Source organism: Lynx canadensis, chromosome B1 (assembly GCF_007474595.2).
Source record: "Lynx canadensis isolate LIC74 chromosome B1, mLynCan4.pri.v2, whole genome shotgun sequence".
In the NCBI taxonomy this organism is placed as follows: Eukaryota; Metazoa; Chordata; class Mammalia; order Carnivora; family Felidae; genus Lynx; species Lynx canadensis.
In genome coordinates, this window is record NC_044306.2 from 162,695,888 (window position 1) to 162,711,095 (window position 15,208).

The 15,208-nt window shown below is 51.4% G+C and overlaps 1 protein-coding gene across 3 annotated transcripts in view; it reads right to left on the minus strand.

Annotated features, from left to right (window-relative positions):
* Window positions 1–14,710, minus strand: part of PDGFRA (platelet derived growth factor receptor alpha) — a 51,450-nt gene extending 36,740 nt beyond the window's left edge. The window contains exons 1-3 of one of the 3 annotated variants that reach the window (XM_030313856.2): window positions 14,516–14,710; window positions 4,481–4,541; window positions 2,426–2,743 (exon numbers count right to left, since the gene is read on the minus strand). In XM_030313856.2, coding sequence (XP_030169716.1) covers window positions 2,426–2,743; window positions 4,481–4,529 — 367 coding nt within the window. In that variant the 5' untranslated portion in view covers window positions 4,530–4,541; window positions 14,516–14,710. Of the gene's footprint in view, window positions 1–2,425; window positions 2,744–4,480; window positions 4,542–11,667; window positions 11,750–13,338; window positions 13,646–14,515 lie in introns of those variants that run through there. The other 2 variants (XM_030313858.1, XM_030313857.1) reach the window with 2 other exon arrangements.
* Window positions 14,711–15,208: the final 498 nt, after the last annotated feature.

Here is a 15,208-nt window from a genome sequence, read left to right on the forward strand (position 1 = left end):
ACAAAAACAAAAAAAACTTGAAAAGATGGGAAAATAGGAAGACGTACTTTGGAGACCACCTTATTTCACCTCTGCCAAAACAGGATGGAGTTATCAATATTCGTATGTTTGTTTTAAGGCCAAGAACTCTAGCTCTAGTTCCTTTAAATCACATACGAAGATTGCCATTACTTGAATTTGTGTTCAGAGTTCCAAATCCTTGAACCTTGTTAGTAAAGATTTCAGCGAACAAAACTCCGAATTCATTTCAGGTTAAGATATATACTTGGTATCCATAACACATGAGCCACAGCTCCCTTTAAAAAAATCTTTTTTTAACGTTTATTTACTTTCGAGACAGAGAGAGAGAGAGCATGAACGGGGGAGGGTCAGAGAGAGAGGGAGACACAGAATCCGAAACAGGCTCCAGGCTCTGAGCTGTCAGCACAGAGCCCGACGTGGGGCTTGAACTCACGGACCGCGAGATCATGACCTGAGCCAAAGTCGGCCACTCAACCGACTGAGCCACCCAGGCGCCCCTACGGCTCCCTTTAAAATGCACAGCTTCCCTACCATTATGCACTAGCATAATGCCTTTATGCATTATGCAATGTTTATTTTTATTTATTTTTATTTATTTATTTATTTATTTATTTATTTATTTATTTATTTTTGCTATGCAATGTTTAAAAAACATCATGGTCCTTCCTCTAACAACTATCCTTGTAGAAGCCAATATATACAGATATAGATATTGGTACAAATCTAAGTCTTATCTAAGTATATCTAAATACAGATATAAGTACAGACACAGGTACAAATACATAAATATAGATACTGATGTAATTTAAAAATTGTTTTCAATGTTTTTATTTATTTTTGAAGGAGAGAGAGAGAGGCAGAACACGAGCAGGGGAGGAGCAGAGAGAGAGGGAGACACAGAATCTGAAGCAGGCTCCAGGCTCTGAGCTGTCAGCACAGAGCCCGATGTGGGGCTCAAACTCATGAACCACAAGATCATGACCTGAGCCGAAGTCGGACGTTTAACCGACTGGGCTACCCAGGCACTCCAATACTGATGTAATTTTTTTAAGTTTATTTGAGAAGAGCGTGCAAGCAGGGGAGGGGCAGAGAGAAGGAGAGAGAGAATCCCAAGCAGGCTCTGTGCTGTCAGCGCAAGAGCTGGAGGTGGGGCATTCAATCCCAGGAACTGTGAGATCATGACCTGAGTTGAAATGAAGAGTCAGATGCTCAACCAACGGAACCACCCAGGTACCCAATACAGGTACAGATACAGATACACAGATATGGATATGGATATAGACATAAAGGTATAGATACAGATACAGATATAGGTACAGATATAGATAGATACAGATATACATGATATACATGATATAGATTTAGACAGAGATATAGACAAAGATGCAGATACAGATAGAGACATATATACAGATTTAGATTTAGATCATTACGAGGAATGCCAGGTGGGTGGTAAACCAAATGAACCTCAAGCTCATAGCTAAGCCTAGCTGATTCACAGGGCTGCTGTGAGAAAGAGCCACACAATCTTCCACTGTAGGGGGTGGGCCCTGAAATCCATCACAAGCCAAGGCCACGCCCTCCGGAGGTGTGGCCAGCCACAGCCACAGACTGCGTGGAACTGGGGCTCCGTAGGCTGCAGGACTCCCAGACTTCCCTTCCACAGAGTTCCCTGACTCATCTACCCCACCTTCCTTCCCTCTCTCTCCTCCTTTCAGAGTCACGCGTACAGTGCTGGCAGAGAGCCCTCGCAGGCTCTGCGGCGTCCCCCCTCCCCATTTTCTCCCACAGGCTTCTCCCCTAATCAAACCCTAGCGTGTTTAATCCTGTCTTACTCCTATCTTGCCGTCTGCATCTCACAGGTCAGGAGACAACATCATTAGTATGGAATTTGCCCCCAAATTTTAATTAAAAAGAAAAAAAAAAAGCCCATCTAATTAATCAAGAGTAAATATATGTTTTATTCAATCTGAAAAATAGCCCGGTTATTTGGAAGCTATTATAATGAACTACAAGCAGCTCCAAGAGAGGACCTACCTAATTTCTGCGTCCCCAACACTTGGCATAGTGCCTGACACGCAATAAATAAACAGCAGATATTTGTCAAACTTGGTTGAACAGAAATGAGTACATTTCAGCTGTTTTTGCACAATGCCAAAAAAAAAAAAAGAAAGATGTGCCACGATGAAAATGATTTCCAAAACTTAACACACTTCCAAAATGTTTACGATACATATTTCTCGGTAACGGCGTCACAAATGACCTTGACCGTTGTGCGTCCTCTTGTGGTTTTTCACATTTTCTCCAATAGATATTTATTATTTTTGTATTTTTTAAAACTTGAATACAGTTAACAGGAGAGACAGGGCCAGAAGCTTGGCCCAGGGGACCCACCACAGCTCACCTGGGACATAGATGTAAATGCGCCTGCCTTCGATCTCGTTTTCGTCCGTCTGAGTGTGGTTGTAATAGCAAGTGTACAGTCCCGTGTGGGCCGCCGACGCATTGACCACTTCCAGCACCGTCACAAAAAGGCCACTGTTGTTTTCTTCATTTCTGACTTCCACATTGGGGTTCTCTTCTTCAGACATGGGGTACTGCCAGCTCACTTCACTCTCCCCAAAGCATCGCAGAGAAAAGGAGGAATTCAGCTGCACGACCTTTTCATTTTCGTTTGGAAGGATAGAGGGTAATGAAAGCTGGCAGGAGATTAGGCTCGGTCCTGTAAAAGGAAACACGCTCTGAATAGGATGCAGCCAGAAAGGACAGTCTCACCCAGAGAACTGACAGAAACAACAGTAGCAGCTTATACGAACAATGACCATTTCTCCGCAAAAATCCGTTAGCCTGGATGCCCATGAAAGGCCCCCCATTATAACGGCCGCTGCATCTGCCGAGAGCAGCGAATGCTCCAAAGGCCTCAACAGCAGCCCCCCCAACCCCTAGATTCACCCGTCCAAACACTCAAATGGAGAGAGGACACCTGATCCCAATTCCATATTTTACACGGTCATGGGTGACCATAAAATATCCCAAGACGGCATAGGCTGAAGCACATACATGTTCTTTATCGTCCACACTCCCTGCGGAGGTTTCCCTTAGTAAAAAACAGGATGAGAACAGGACCAGAGAGACCAAACAAAGCACAAGGCAGATTTGTGCTCAAGAATTACACGGTTTCCATTTCTCACGACACTCTGGCGTGCCTTCTCTCTAACGACTTCCCAAAAACCCAAGCCGGATGATGTAGATTCTAATTTAAAAAGTAAGAATATGCAGGGGCACCTGGGTGTCTCAGTCGGTTAAGTGTCTGACTCTTGATTTGGGCTCAGGTCATGATCTCACCGTTGGTGAGTTCGAGCCCCATGTCAGGCTCTATGCTGACAGTGCAGATCCTGCTTGGGATTCTCTCTCTTCCTCTCTCTGCTCCTCCCCTGATCTCTCTCTCTCTCTCACTCTCTCAAAATAAATAAACTTAAAAAAAAAAAAAAAGGTAAGAATACATGAAGTCCAAGAGTGAAAACTCCAGGTTCATCTTACAACCTAAATTTTCAGCCTAGCTGTCTCTGTCTATAGAACTGATAGAAGAGATATTATGGCTTAATTGTTCATCAGTGGCCTCTTATCTCCTTTGAAGCCCAATGTGGGAATCCCACCCAACTTCACTTATGTGCCCACTAGGATTCCTGCAGCTTACGGCAGAAGTCGTAAGTGGATCTGGTCACCTCTATCCTGAAGGCGGCATATCCCTGATGGAGTTTAGAACTGCCAAACCGCTCATTTCTAACATGCCCTTATAGATAAGCCCTACAGACACTAACAGACTTAAGTTAACTCCTCAGACTAGAAAAACATTGGGTTGGTGATGAACATCTGTGATGTATAAACATCTGGATGGAAACTAAAAATTCCCAGTAAGCATTTCAGCAAATGGTCCAAGTAGTATCCTCCTGGTAGAAAAGCATTAGTAAGATTACCCAAGAGTCAAACAGGCTACCAATTAGATTCGAAGGCAAAAGGCGGCTCTAAGATTTCTCCAGCAATTTAAGCATCTTCCACTTAAGACAGGCATGATTTCCTGTAAAGAAGTTTCCATTGTTTATTTCTTTTGAACACTCTTGAAGGTCTCTGGTCCCCTTTACTGGAGATCCATGTCCCAGGAAAAATAAAAAATAGTGGGGAAATTTAGGCTATTACTTCTCCCACGATTCAAGGCCAGGATCACACATATGCTAAAGTTGCCACTGGCGAGCATTCTTTTTGAACTGGAATTAGTGTGATACAGCAGAAGGGCCTGGAGGTTTGTGGTCATTCTAGATAACTTCTCACAATTTTCTGCTTTCCTTCACTCTTGTGGACTGTGTTTGCAGAGTACAGGTAATAACACTCCCGGAGCAGAGAACTTGGAAAGCAAGGCTTCCCCCAGAACAAGGAACTCGAGGAGAACGGGGACCCATACCTGTGAGGAGACAGACTAACACCAGGAGCGCCAGGTGGGAAGTCCCCATAATTCTGGAAAACTGGAAAATCAAAAGTCAAACAGAAACAGCATTAGCCAATAAAATGACTGGTAAGCCTCGTTCTTGTGCTTTGCAGTATGGAACATGTTAACAGCATCGTTTTAGTGAAAAACACCTCGATCTAAGATTCATGGTTAAAATGGTCATCGTATGGTCCGATGGGACCCCAAGATCATGCAGAAACCACCTGAAGCTGAAACCCTTTTTGATTGCGTGTGGCTCTCGAATTCCAAAAAGCCTTGCTTTACGGTCTTAGAATATGTCCAAGAGTGTAGGACAACTGTTCCTTTTAAGCCATTTAAATTAAGGATGTGAAACACGAGCACATCTATTTAATCAACTTCCAAACTGGAGCTGTTTTCACTCAAAACACGTTGTCCTTTGCTTTGTGTTTCGCTACAGAAAGTACACGAAGCTCACATCAGCTACAAGCTCTGCAAGAGATGCTTGGGCTACAACAAATATCTCCCATACTTACCAGCCTTTCTGATCTAGGGTTTGTGAAAGTCCCGCTAACCAACGTCACTTAGACGATGTCACTCTGCCGTGCACAGACCCGGACCAGGCTCAGGCCTTGGGCTCCCGGCCCGCGTTCCCCCGGGGGCCTGCTGCACCTCAGTGGGGCTAAACAAGGCACCCGAAGCCCAGGACGTGGGAGTGGATCGCGCAGTAAAGCAGGTGAAGCAGGGAGAGGACACGGGAGAGGAAAGCATGACTGAATGCCCGTTTTTTTCCGAGGACGCAGGAAACCACACGATAAAATGCAGCAGAGACCAACGAGTGATTCTCACAATCGGGTGACAGTAGCTGCAGAAACCAAGTCTTCGACTCCAAACCTCCTGCCACAAAATGTGAGCAGGGGAAGAGAGAAGTGGGGAGAGACACTGAAACTGAACGTCCGGAAGACACAAACCAGGAAAGCAGGGAAACATTAAAGAAGGATCAAGGCAGCCCCGAGGTGAAACCACCGAACAGCCTATTCTGGGCAATCCTCTGAAAAGGCCCCCTTTTCCTTATCTCTTCCTTTTCATGCACATCCCGCTTACCTTATTTTATCTCCCCCTTCACTGCCCACATGACATCACTGATAAAGTGATCTGACAGCAGTTAGGGAAAGAACCGTGCACCCAAGTTTCAACTGGAGAGGCCCCGCTGAGGGGCCCGGGCAGGGGCACAAGCTTTATGATATGCCATAAAAAAGTCACCTAAGCCTTGGCCGGGGATGTACTGGGCCCCTGAGTGGCTCAAAACCCCAAGCATGCAGTGGAAGGAGTTCATGGGATTTAACTGGTTCCATCATGGGCTTTGGAAACGAAGATGTGTGTTCACGATTCCTGATTAAATTGGCTTAAAACCAACCAACCAACCACAACAAAAAAGAGAAATTCAATGTATGCCTGTGTTAAGCGCCTGTAGTTTTGTGGGGTTTTGTTTTTGTTTGTTTGGTTGGTTGGTTGGAAAAGATCCAGCAGATGACAGCCTAGTCATTTCTGGGTGAGTCTGATCATGTATTTCCGCTTTAAGGTGACCCATATGCACAAACCGGATTTCTGCTTCACTGAATTCTACCAGGAGGAAGAAAGAGTGAAAGGCAGAATGCTGGTAACCATGGTGTGTGTAGGGGGTGGGGGTAGACGGGAAAAAAAAACAATAATTCTGTTCTCTCCAAGGCAGGAATGAGAAACAACTATTTACTAAGCCAAAGCTGTCATTATGTCGTGTCTGTTAATAATAACCTAATAACTTTGAGGGACGCCTGGGTGGCTCAGTCGGTTGAGGGTGCAACTTTAGCTCAGGTCATGATCTCGCCGTTTGTAAGTTCGAGCTCCGTGTCAGGCTCCGTACTGACAGCTCAGAGCCTGGAGCCTGCTTCAGATTCTGTCTCCCTCCCTCCCTGCGCCACCCCCCCCACTCGTGCTCTGTTTCTGTCTCTCAAAAATAAATAAACATTAAAAATTTTTTAAAAAAATAATAGCCTTGACACATACTTAATTTTAAGAAGGGCCAGCTGAGGCTCAGGGAAGTTTAGCAACTCACCCCAAGTCACACAGCTGGTGATAAAGCCAGAATTCTAACCCGAAGTCTATGTGACACAAAAGCCATGCTCTCTCCAATTCACCATATGGTCTCCCTCAAGGAAAGGTCAGGGTTTCAGTCTTGTGGGTCCCCTCCTTCCCCCGCCCAACACTATTTCCTAATGCAAATTGGGGCCCGGCTTTCCTTCTCTGCTCACCCCAGCGAGAGAAGTACAATTGCAGGGCTGTGAACCCAAATGCAATTTGCACAATGCTGGCTCGCCGATGGCTTCTGCGGATCCTGGCATGTGCCCGGGGGGGTTGCAGGGTTTCCTCAATGCTGTGGTGACGGGCACAGCGGGCCCCAGAGCCAGCCCGGCCAGCCTGACGTACCACAATTAGCAGGAACGGCCTGTATGTTTGTACATATAAATATCAGCCTCCCACTGATAATCCACTTAGCGAACTTCAAAGGAGCCCTCCAGAGCCAGCTTGATGTCTTGGGTTTTATCACATTTATATCCTGTATTTCTTTAGCAGGGCTTGCCAATGATGCATCTTTAAAGCATTCCCGAGCTTAAGAGAAGGGCTCTCTGCTTTTATAGGGCAGGCTCCGAGGAGCGTTTTGCCCTGGCCCAGCCCCACCAGATTTCCTTCTGTGCACGCAGATACGGCAGACCTGTTGCCAGAGAGGGTTATTTACTGACATACAAAGTGGGCAATGAAAACAGGGCCTCCGAGCCAGCGATAATGATGCGAATACTGAGAATCAACATGTGTTTGCTGCAGATTGCAAACTCCCTTCTCTGATAAACGTAGTTCTCTGGCTAGAAACCTAGGGCATTTGTGAAGTTTCATGTCGTTACTCATCGGTAACTCAAGACAATTTACTCGTGAATAATCGCACAGTGTGTGCCCTATGGGGAGGTAATGGAAAACACGAGAGGGTGGAGGGCTCCCTGCCTATTGGTCCTGCAGTGAGACTCTCTGGGAGGCCGGCTTGCTGTTTCTGGCGCTTTTCTACCCGCTCTGGGTGTAAAGGCTCATCCTCAATCAGTAACCTCTATCCTGCAGCTGGCCCAAAAATCAGATGTGCGCACGGAAGCAAGTGAGGTCACGCTCATGTCAGAGAAACCTGGCATATTAGGAGTCAGCAAGAACAAATCACTTCACGAGGAGGAACTTCATCCAAATCTGGTTTTTAAAAAATCAGAATCCCATCTCTCGTGCCAACTACAGGTTGGGTTTCAGCCTCCGACCTCTATAGCCACAACGCAAAAGAAGCAAAACCGAGAGTTAGAGAAATAAACAGGGGAAAGAGAGGTCTGCCACGTTCACTGTCAGGCTAGTGACCCGTGGTTCCTTCACGCTTTTTTGTCTGTCTCCTTCTCTCAGAAGCATGATGGAAATTGCTCTGGACTAGGCTCATCCCACATCGGACACTCAGTCCCTCCCTCTGAACCTCGGGCTCTTCTTCCATAAAGGGGAACTAGTAACACCTGACTTCCTGGCTTGCCTTCCTACATTATCATAAGGACTGAATTACAGAGTTTAGTCAAAAGTGCTTTGAAAACTGCAGCTATGGGGTTTTTATACGGACTCCTCCTGCAGACTCTGAAGATGTTTTAGATGACAGGGATGTCAGAGGGCTGACTTCCACGTCTACATACTGAGAAAGTCAGGCCCAGGGGTCATTCGACTTGCCCTGCATCACCTGCATAGTGGAGAAGTGGATCTAAACTCGGGTTCCGTGAAGGCCCGATGAACTAGCCGAGCTGTTTTAACAGGAACCTATATATACAGTCATGAAAACAGAAAAAGAAATCTGTTTGGAGCCGCTATTGTTTAACAACTTGGCACCTCTGTCCCTGCAAACAGAAGTGAAAGAGCCATTAAGTGAGACTCAATAATCAAAGACAACATGCTAAGCTAGAGAGTAAACAGAACACGGGCACTATTTCCGGAAGTAAGAGCATGATCTTATTCTCAGAAAGCCAGAGAGCTAGCTTCCCGATCACCAACTGCTCAGTGTAGCCGACTGCAAAGCCACTGAATACTGAATTTCACCCCACCCTAGCGTGATTAAAGGCCACAGGAGACTCTCACAGTCCCCAAAGCCACTGACGGCTATAAGATTCAAATTTCGGAGGTTCGGTTAATTTCAGCTCTAAGTTAATTCTAACTGTGAAAATTACATATCCTGCTTTTTCCCTGTGACAAATGTTCTGCTCTGTCTGGTAACATCAGCCCAGGCAATCCAAATGCTGGGCTACATTGGTGGCGTTTCATGGAGGGTGTGTTCGCCAGGATCTGCACCCCACCAGAGCCTGTTTTGTTGTTCTGATCTCTCTGAGCTCCGTCGGACATTCCGGGGATGGGTGTTGGCTGGAGTATTTTTAAGTGGGAGCATTTTACCGGACAATCTGAGCTCATAAACCTTCCTACTCTTCCTGCATCAGATATTGACACTAAAATGACACTTCCTTCTGATCGCCACCAAACTGGTGTGACTCCTAATGGGATAACCTGGGTGTAGTAAGTTTCAGGGCACTCGAACTCAAGGTCACCAAGCTCCCAACCCCCAAGGCTTCACTCATAAAGGGACATGCAAGGGGTGCCTGGGTAGCCCAGTAGGTTAAGCGCCGGACTTCGACTCAGGTCATGATCTCACCATTAGTGGGTTTGAGCCCCACTCTTGTCTGTGCTGACAGCTCAGAGCCTGGAGCCTGCTTCAGATTCGGTGTCTCCCTCTGTCTCTCTCTCTGCCCCTCCCCCTGCTCACACTCTGTCTCTCTCTTAAAAATAAATAAATAAATAGTTTAAAAAAGGGGGGGGATATGCAAGTATCTGCCCAACTTCTTCACAGGTCGGCTCTGATAATCAGATGTGGTAGGTCAGTACTTGACTCATCACACAAATGCAAAGAATGAACTAAGGCGAAAAAACTACACAAAGCTCCACAAAATAAATGTGCTCAGCCCAGTGATTCTTGCCGCTTCATAGGAAAAGGAAACCAGTCATCATCTTCTGCTTGGATCCTACCAGGCAGAAAATGCATCTTCCCGACGCCGCAACTTGCTTAGAATCTCCGCGAAGCCCATTTCCCCCCGCCGCCCCCCACCCCCAGCAGAGGGTCGTTGCAGTTCTCAAGTGCGGCCAGCAGATGACAGTGTTGGTCCAAGGACATGCGTCCCGGGGTCCACGGAGACAGATGCGGCTACAAGTTCTGTGCTAAAATATACCAAATCTTAACTTCCAATCTCTTCCTTTCTTGGGTTATACTTTTAGGTTTCGTGGTGACCTCAGTTCGGAGCCCACAGAATAGAAACAGGAATAGGGAAACTGCGGCCGAAAAAGCTTAATTGTCCGCGGGGCCCCAGGAGAAGTTCGGTGAGGGACAGGCACCAGCACCGTCGCTGCGAACGAATCCGCTGGGGCAGCGGGGCCTCGGGAGCCCCGGAAAACAGCGCTGCCATCCCAGGCGGCACAGGTTCAGAGGGCTCGGCAGGAGAAGCCACTGGAGAGGAGTTCGGGTGATCCAGGGCTTTGTTTCCCCCACTCTGTCCCCGCCCCGGGGATGGCACCCACCCGCAGAAGCGACACCACCAGGGCCGCGCCGGGTGGGGACCGCGACGCCGTAGCCCGGGCCGCGCAGCCCGATTTGTCCGCAGGCCATTGTCACCCCTCGTAAACCAGCCCGGCGGGGGCCGCGACGGCCGCGCGGCCGGGAACCTCGGCTGATTGGAAACGACTGTTCCCGTGGCTCAATAGCGCAGAGTTGTAAGACAAACAAACAGCCAGGGGCCGCCCGCGCGGCAGCGGACCTTGCGAGGGTCCTCAAAACAAAAGTCGGCGGCTACCCCCTAACAGCGCCCGGAATCCTACCCCCACCATTCCCTCCGCTTGTCCCACGCTTAATTCATTACGACGCCCCCAGCCTATCCCCAAACCCTGCCCCCTGCCCCCTCCCGCCCCTCCTGAATCTCCCCCCACCCCGAGCCTCCCAAGCCCCCACCGTGTTGCAGGCGTCTATCCGAGGCCCCCGGCAGCGGGAAGGGTGACAAGGTCAGTCGGCCCGCGGCCCTCGGGCTCAGCGCTGAAACTCCGACGCGGCCGCGGCGCGGAGCGCGCGAGGCTGGCGGAGAGCGGGACGGTGCGCGCTCCGGAAGGCCGCTAGAGGGCGCAGCAGCCCCGAGAATCTTACCCGGCTCGGCCGCTCGGCCGCCCGCCCGCCGGCGGCTCCGGCTCGCGGTCCCCGGACAGCGCAGCCTGCCCCGCAGCTCCACCACCTTCGGCGGAGGTTCCGCACCGTCCAGCCTCCTGCCCCTCCGCCCCCACAACTGGCGCCCGCAGCTCCTCCTCCCGCCGCCCCCACGCCCTGGGCCGCTCTGTCGCTCCGGAGCTGGTGTAGACGACCGCCCGCTCAGAGTTTAGCGTCCCTGTAGGTCGCGCTCCTGGCCTCAGAGCTGCAGCGGCCTCGGCGCCCTAGGCACGACGCTAGGCGTTTGCATTGTTTTCGGCTGAGACCTGAGAGGGGGCCGGTCGGGGTGGAGGGAGAGGGGACGGGCGGGGTGGAGAGAGAGGGGCCGGGGGGTTTAGGGTTACAGTCGCGCGCCAGCGCCTCCTATGGGCCCAAAAGCGGCACGGCCGCGGGCAGCTGCTCTCGGAGAAGGCCGCGGTGCGCTGAAACTGCGACCCCTCGTCTTTCAAGAACCCAGCTTCCCCTGCGCCCCCCTGCCCGTTGGTCGCCTCTGTCACCGCTACCCAACACACACTCGCGCCCGCCTGCTCCCCTCGCTTCCCTTTCCAGGGGAAAGGGAAGACTGCGGTTGGCTGGGAGGGAGCGCCCCAAGTCTAAGGTCCTCTTTAGCTACTCCAATCTATTTTTCGAGCCGATTCCTGGCTTACTGTTCAGTTTAAAACAAAAGGAAATGCCGCAGAGCCACTTCAGCAAAAGACATGGACCGGCAGAGCCTGGACTAGAGCGCAATGGGGCAAAGCAATTTGCCCAGAGCTTGCATCCCGCGCGGGACCTCCCCCCTCACACCCCGACGACTGATGCTGTGCGTGGGCCCCTTGAAGCCAGATTCAAGGGACGTTGAGAGCCCCACCTTTCAGTCACCGAGCTTTTAGCTTTTCCCCCAGAATTGCCACTCGTCCATCAGCAACATGTAACCCTGTCGCAGCTCCCCGGAGGCCAGAGGGAGTCCCACCCGCTGGAGTCTGCAGGAAGGCGCTGGCCACCACGTCCGCAGGACGCGTCCAGGCGCTGCGCGCCGCCCACGGCCGGTCCCCAGGAGGCACAAAACGGGCCCGCCTCGGCGCCAGACGCGTTTGCAGCTGGAAAGCCCGGCCCGATGCCCCTCCCCCTGTTCCCCTCCCCAGTCCGCGCCCCGGGAGGAAAGCAGACCTGGGGCCGGGAGCCAGCGTTCTGCTTAGAGTCCCTCTCGGTCCACCTAAGGACTGGCGCAAGGGCCGAGGGTCAGCTCCCCGCTCCTTCCCGGTGCCTCCCGCCTCTACCTCCTCTCTCAGCCCCCCACTCCCACCCCCATACCCGCTCTGGAGACTCACCCAAGCTACATTTGGGTCAAACCAAACGCGAGACTGTGCAAGAGCCTCGAAGCAGGGACTAGCCAGGGTGTCAAAGCGACGATGGACGGGCCCTAGCCTGTCCGGGAGCGGTGGAAGGGCCCCCTTTATCATGGGATTGTGGCAAGAAGGAAACCAAGAGCAAAGGAAAACAACAGGGAAGGGACACAAAGCCGCAGCGCTAGGATCCTAGTGGGGCAGATGCGGGTAAAGGTGAGGGATGTTAAAACCCGAGCCAGCACGACTGCGGATGAAGTGCGCAAACCCGCAGTACCTCTCCCCTCCAGCTGCCCAGACGCCCGCTGGGCTCCGGGGGGTGTTAGTCCCTAGAGCGGTGCGGCCGATTGTCTCCCCCGTTTGCCCGGTGTCACTCTGCTCTAAAAAGCTGCCTAGTTCTGGTTGGGAGCGACTGCGGCGAGACGAGTCGGTCCAAAACGTTGAGCAATTCGGCTGCGGAGCCAAAAAGCCATTTCCCACACGGCACAGCCCAGGGCTTTTCCAGGCAGCTGGGCCGGGCTCTGGGCAGTCCGGACCTGATAAAGGCCATCCACGCTCCCTCTCCAGCCCGGGTTTGCCTCTCACCCTGAGAGATGGAGTGAGTGGCACGTTCTTCCAGGCAAGCCTTCCGAAATCCTGAGGTCTTAGCAGGGCTAAGGAAGCAAAGAGAGGGACGGGCGCTCCGGCTGCTGGAAAGACGCACAGCCGACATTCAGGCAGCCCAGCACTGCTTCCCGTCGGAGACGCCTGGCCAGAGCACTGGCAGCTCCCGCACACCTGGCCAGGCAACCCGGTTTCTCGCCCCTAGGGCAGCCGTGCTCGGGTCCCTCTTGCTTTGAACTGGCTGCGACCCTTTTCGAACAGAACCGCTGATCCCAGTTGTTTCCGAGCTAAATGTATGCCGCCCGTTCCCCCGGCGCTGCCGGGGGAAGTTAGTCTCACAAGTAAAAGCCGATTTCCAAGGGGACAGACGGAGGAGGAGGGAGGGGCGCGAGGAGCCGGCTCCGAGGCTGGCAAGGAGGCCGGCGCAAGGACTGGAATAGACACAGGCACTGGAGAGGATGAAGCAGCGCAGGGCGAGTGCAGGCGGCGAGTGCCACGCATCCCCGCGAGGCAAGGGACCCGCGAGGGGGGTCCAGAGCTCAGGTGCCTGGAGAGAGGTGGCGAGGGCGGTTCCCGTACGATCTTTCTCTTACCTGGGAACCAAATCTCTCCCTTCCAAGTCGTCCCTAACTTCCCCAGAAGTTCTGCACTTTTCTGGCAATCTTCCTTTTTTCCTTCCTGTGGCTGGGACTGGGCAGCAGCAGAGCCCCGGGCTTTGCAAAAATGATTCCACCGAGGAAAGGGGGCGCGCAGAGACGAGTGGGGGTGGGGACCACAGCACACAAGGAGGGCCCCTTGGAGCGCAGTTCTAAATTCCTCAAATCCCACTTGCTGGAATGCGAGGCGACGACGACTTCTTCACTCGGGGCCAAATGTGTTTGTCATTACTCCAGACCGTCTGCCCGCCCGCCAGCGCCGCCTTCGCCCCCGCGCTAGGGCGCGCAACGCCAGCGCACTGCGGGGCTGGCGCCCTCTCTCCTTCTCACTTCACGGATCCTGCAAACAGCTGGGGAGTCTCCCAAACCCTCGCCCACGTCCGCGCCCCCTCTGCTCCTCTCGCAGCCGCCACGGTTGTGCTGAGTCTGGCCCCAGCTCGCACCCGGCGCTGCGCCGTCCAGTAATTACGCGCCCTCGGCCGGCGCCATGTGCCCCCGGCTGCCACCCAAGGTCCGGCCCTCTCCTGCGGAGCCCTTCACGCCTCCCCTCCTCGCAACCCCTTACGCGCCCCACTCGACGCTCTTCTCCCCCCACCTCCCCCAGTCCTCCTGCCGCGCTCCACACCACCCGCTGCAGCGCTGTCCCGCCAAACCGCGGGCGAGGAATGAAAATACTCATTAAAAACCTGTCGCTTTCCAGGACCTACTGCCAAGAAGAGGGCAAACACCTCTGCCCCCACTCCCAGCATTACTTGGTGCTCGTCCCGGTATACACGGATACCACCCCCAGCCCCAAAAGAAACCTCAAAAATGTAAGCCTAAACAATTTCTTTGGGAGACTGTAGAGTTGTTAGAAAAACACTGCTTTTTAAAAATAGGTCTGGAAAATGTGTTTTTTTTTTTAAATCCCTAGACTTTCGAACTCTATGGTTATCTTTCCTCCAAGTAAAGTTTATTCAAAATAAATGACTCTGGACACACAGTTGGAATTCAACTCCATTTTTTTTTTCCTCATCGCCTAAAGTTTGAGTGAAGTTACTTCACTGCTAGCCCAAAGGGCCTGATCAAGTACTTCTCTTAGAAACAAAAATCATTTTTTTTTCTCCTTTCTTACCTTCTCCTCCTATGTCAATGCGTAATGAAAATCCTACATATGGAGTAAAAAGTATGTCCACGGCTTGCAGTCCTCTCCCGTAGTCCCCTCCTGTTTTTCTCCCTCTAGCTCCAACTGTAATGGGCTCAAAAACCGCGTTTTGTAATTGATTCAATGTTATAGTCCATCCTTCTAAAACTAATCATTTGCTCTAAGTAAATAGCTGTCAGGAAATGAAGCGCCCCCCCCCCCTTCTTTGGCCTCTTCAAAATAAAAGTTTCTCTCGAACTCCGTGCGCTCTGACTCTCCACGCAGCCAGATTGCGCCTTCGCTCTTTTGCTCTTACGCAATCAGGGGGTCCAGCCCCAACCCCCAGACTTCGACAACAACTGGGGGGCGGAGAGAGGCAGACCAGATGGGGTGGGGGTGGTGGAAGGGGGAGGTGTTGATGTTCTGCCGGGAAAGAGGTTCGTGAAAATACAAACTGCCCATCAATTCCAGAATGAGTTTGCCTCCTGACTTAGGGGGATATTTTCCTATGTTGCTATACTGCTTTGCATTCTGTTTGAAAGAGAAAAAAACTCGTGAAATTGCAGTTAATGCCCAGAAAGAGTCTTCATCTGGAATGGAGAATGTGCCTTCTGTAGAAATTCCTAGCCCAACTGCATAGGGGGGCTGTCGAGAGAGGTCTCCCAGCGGTGGCGTCCTTACAAC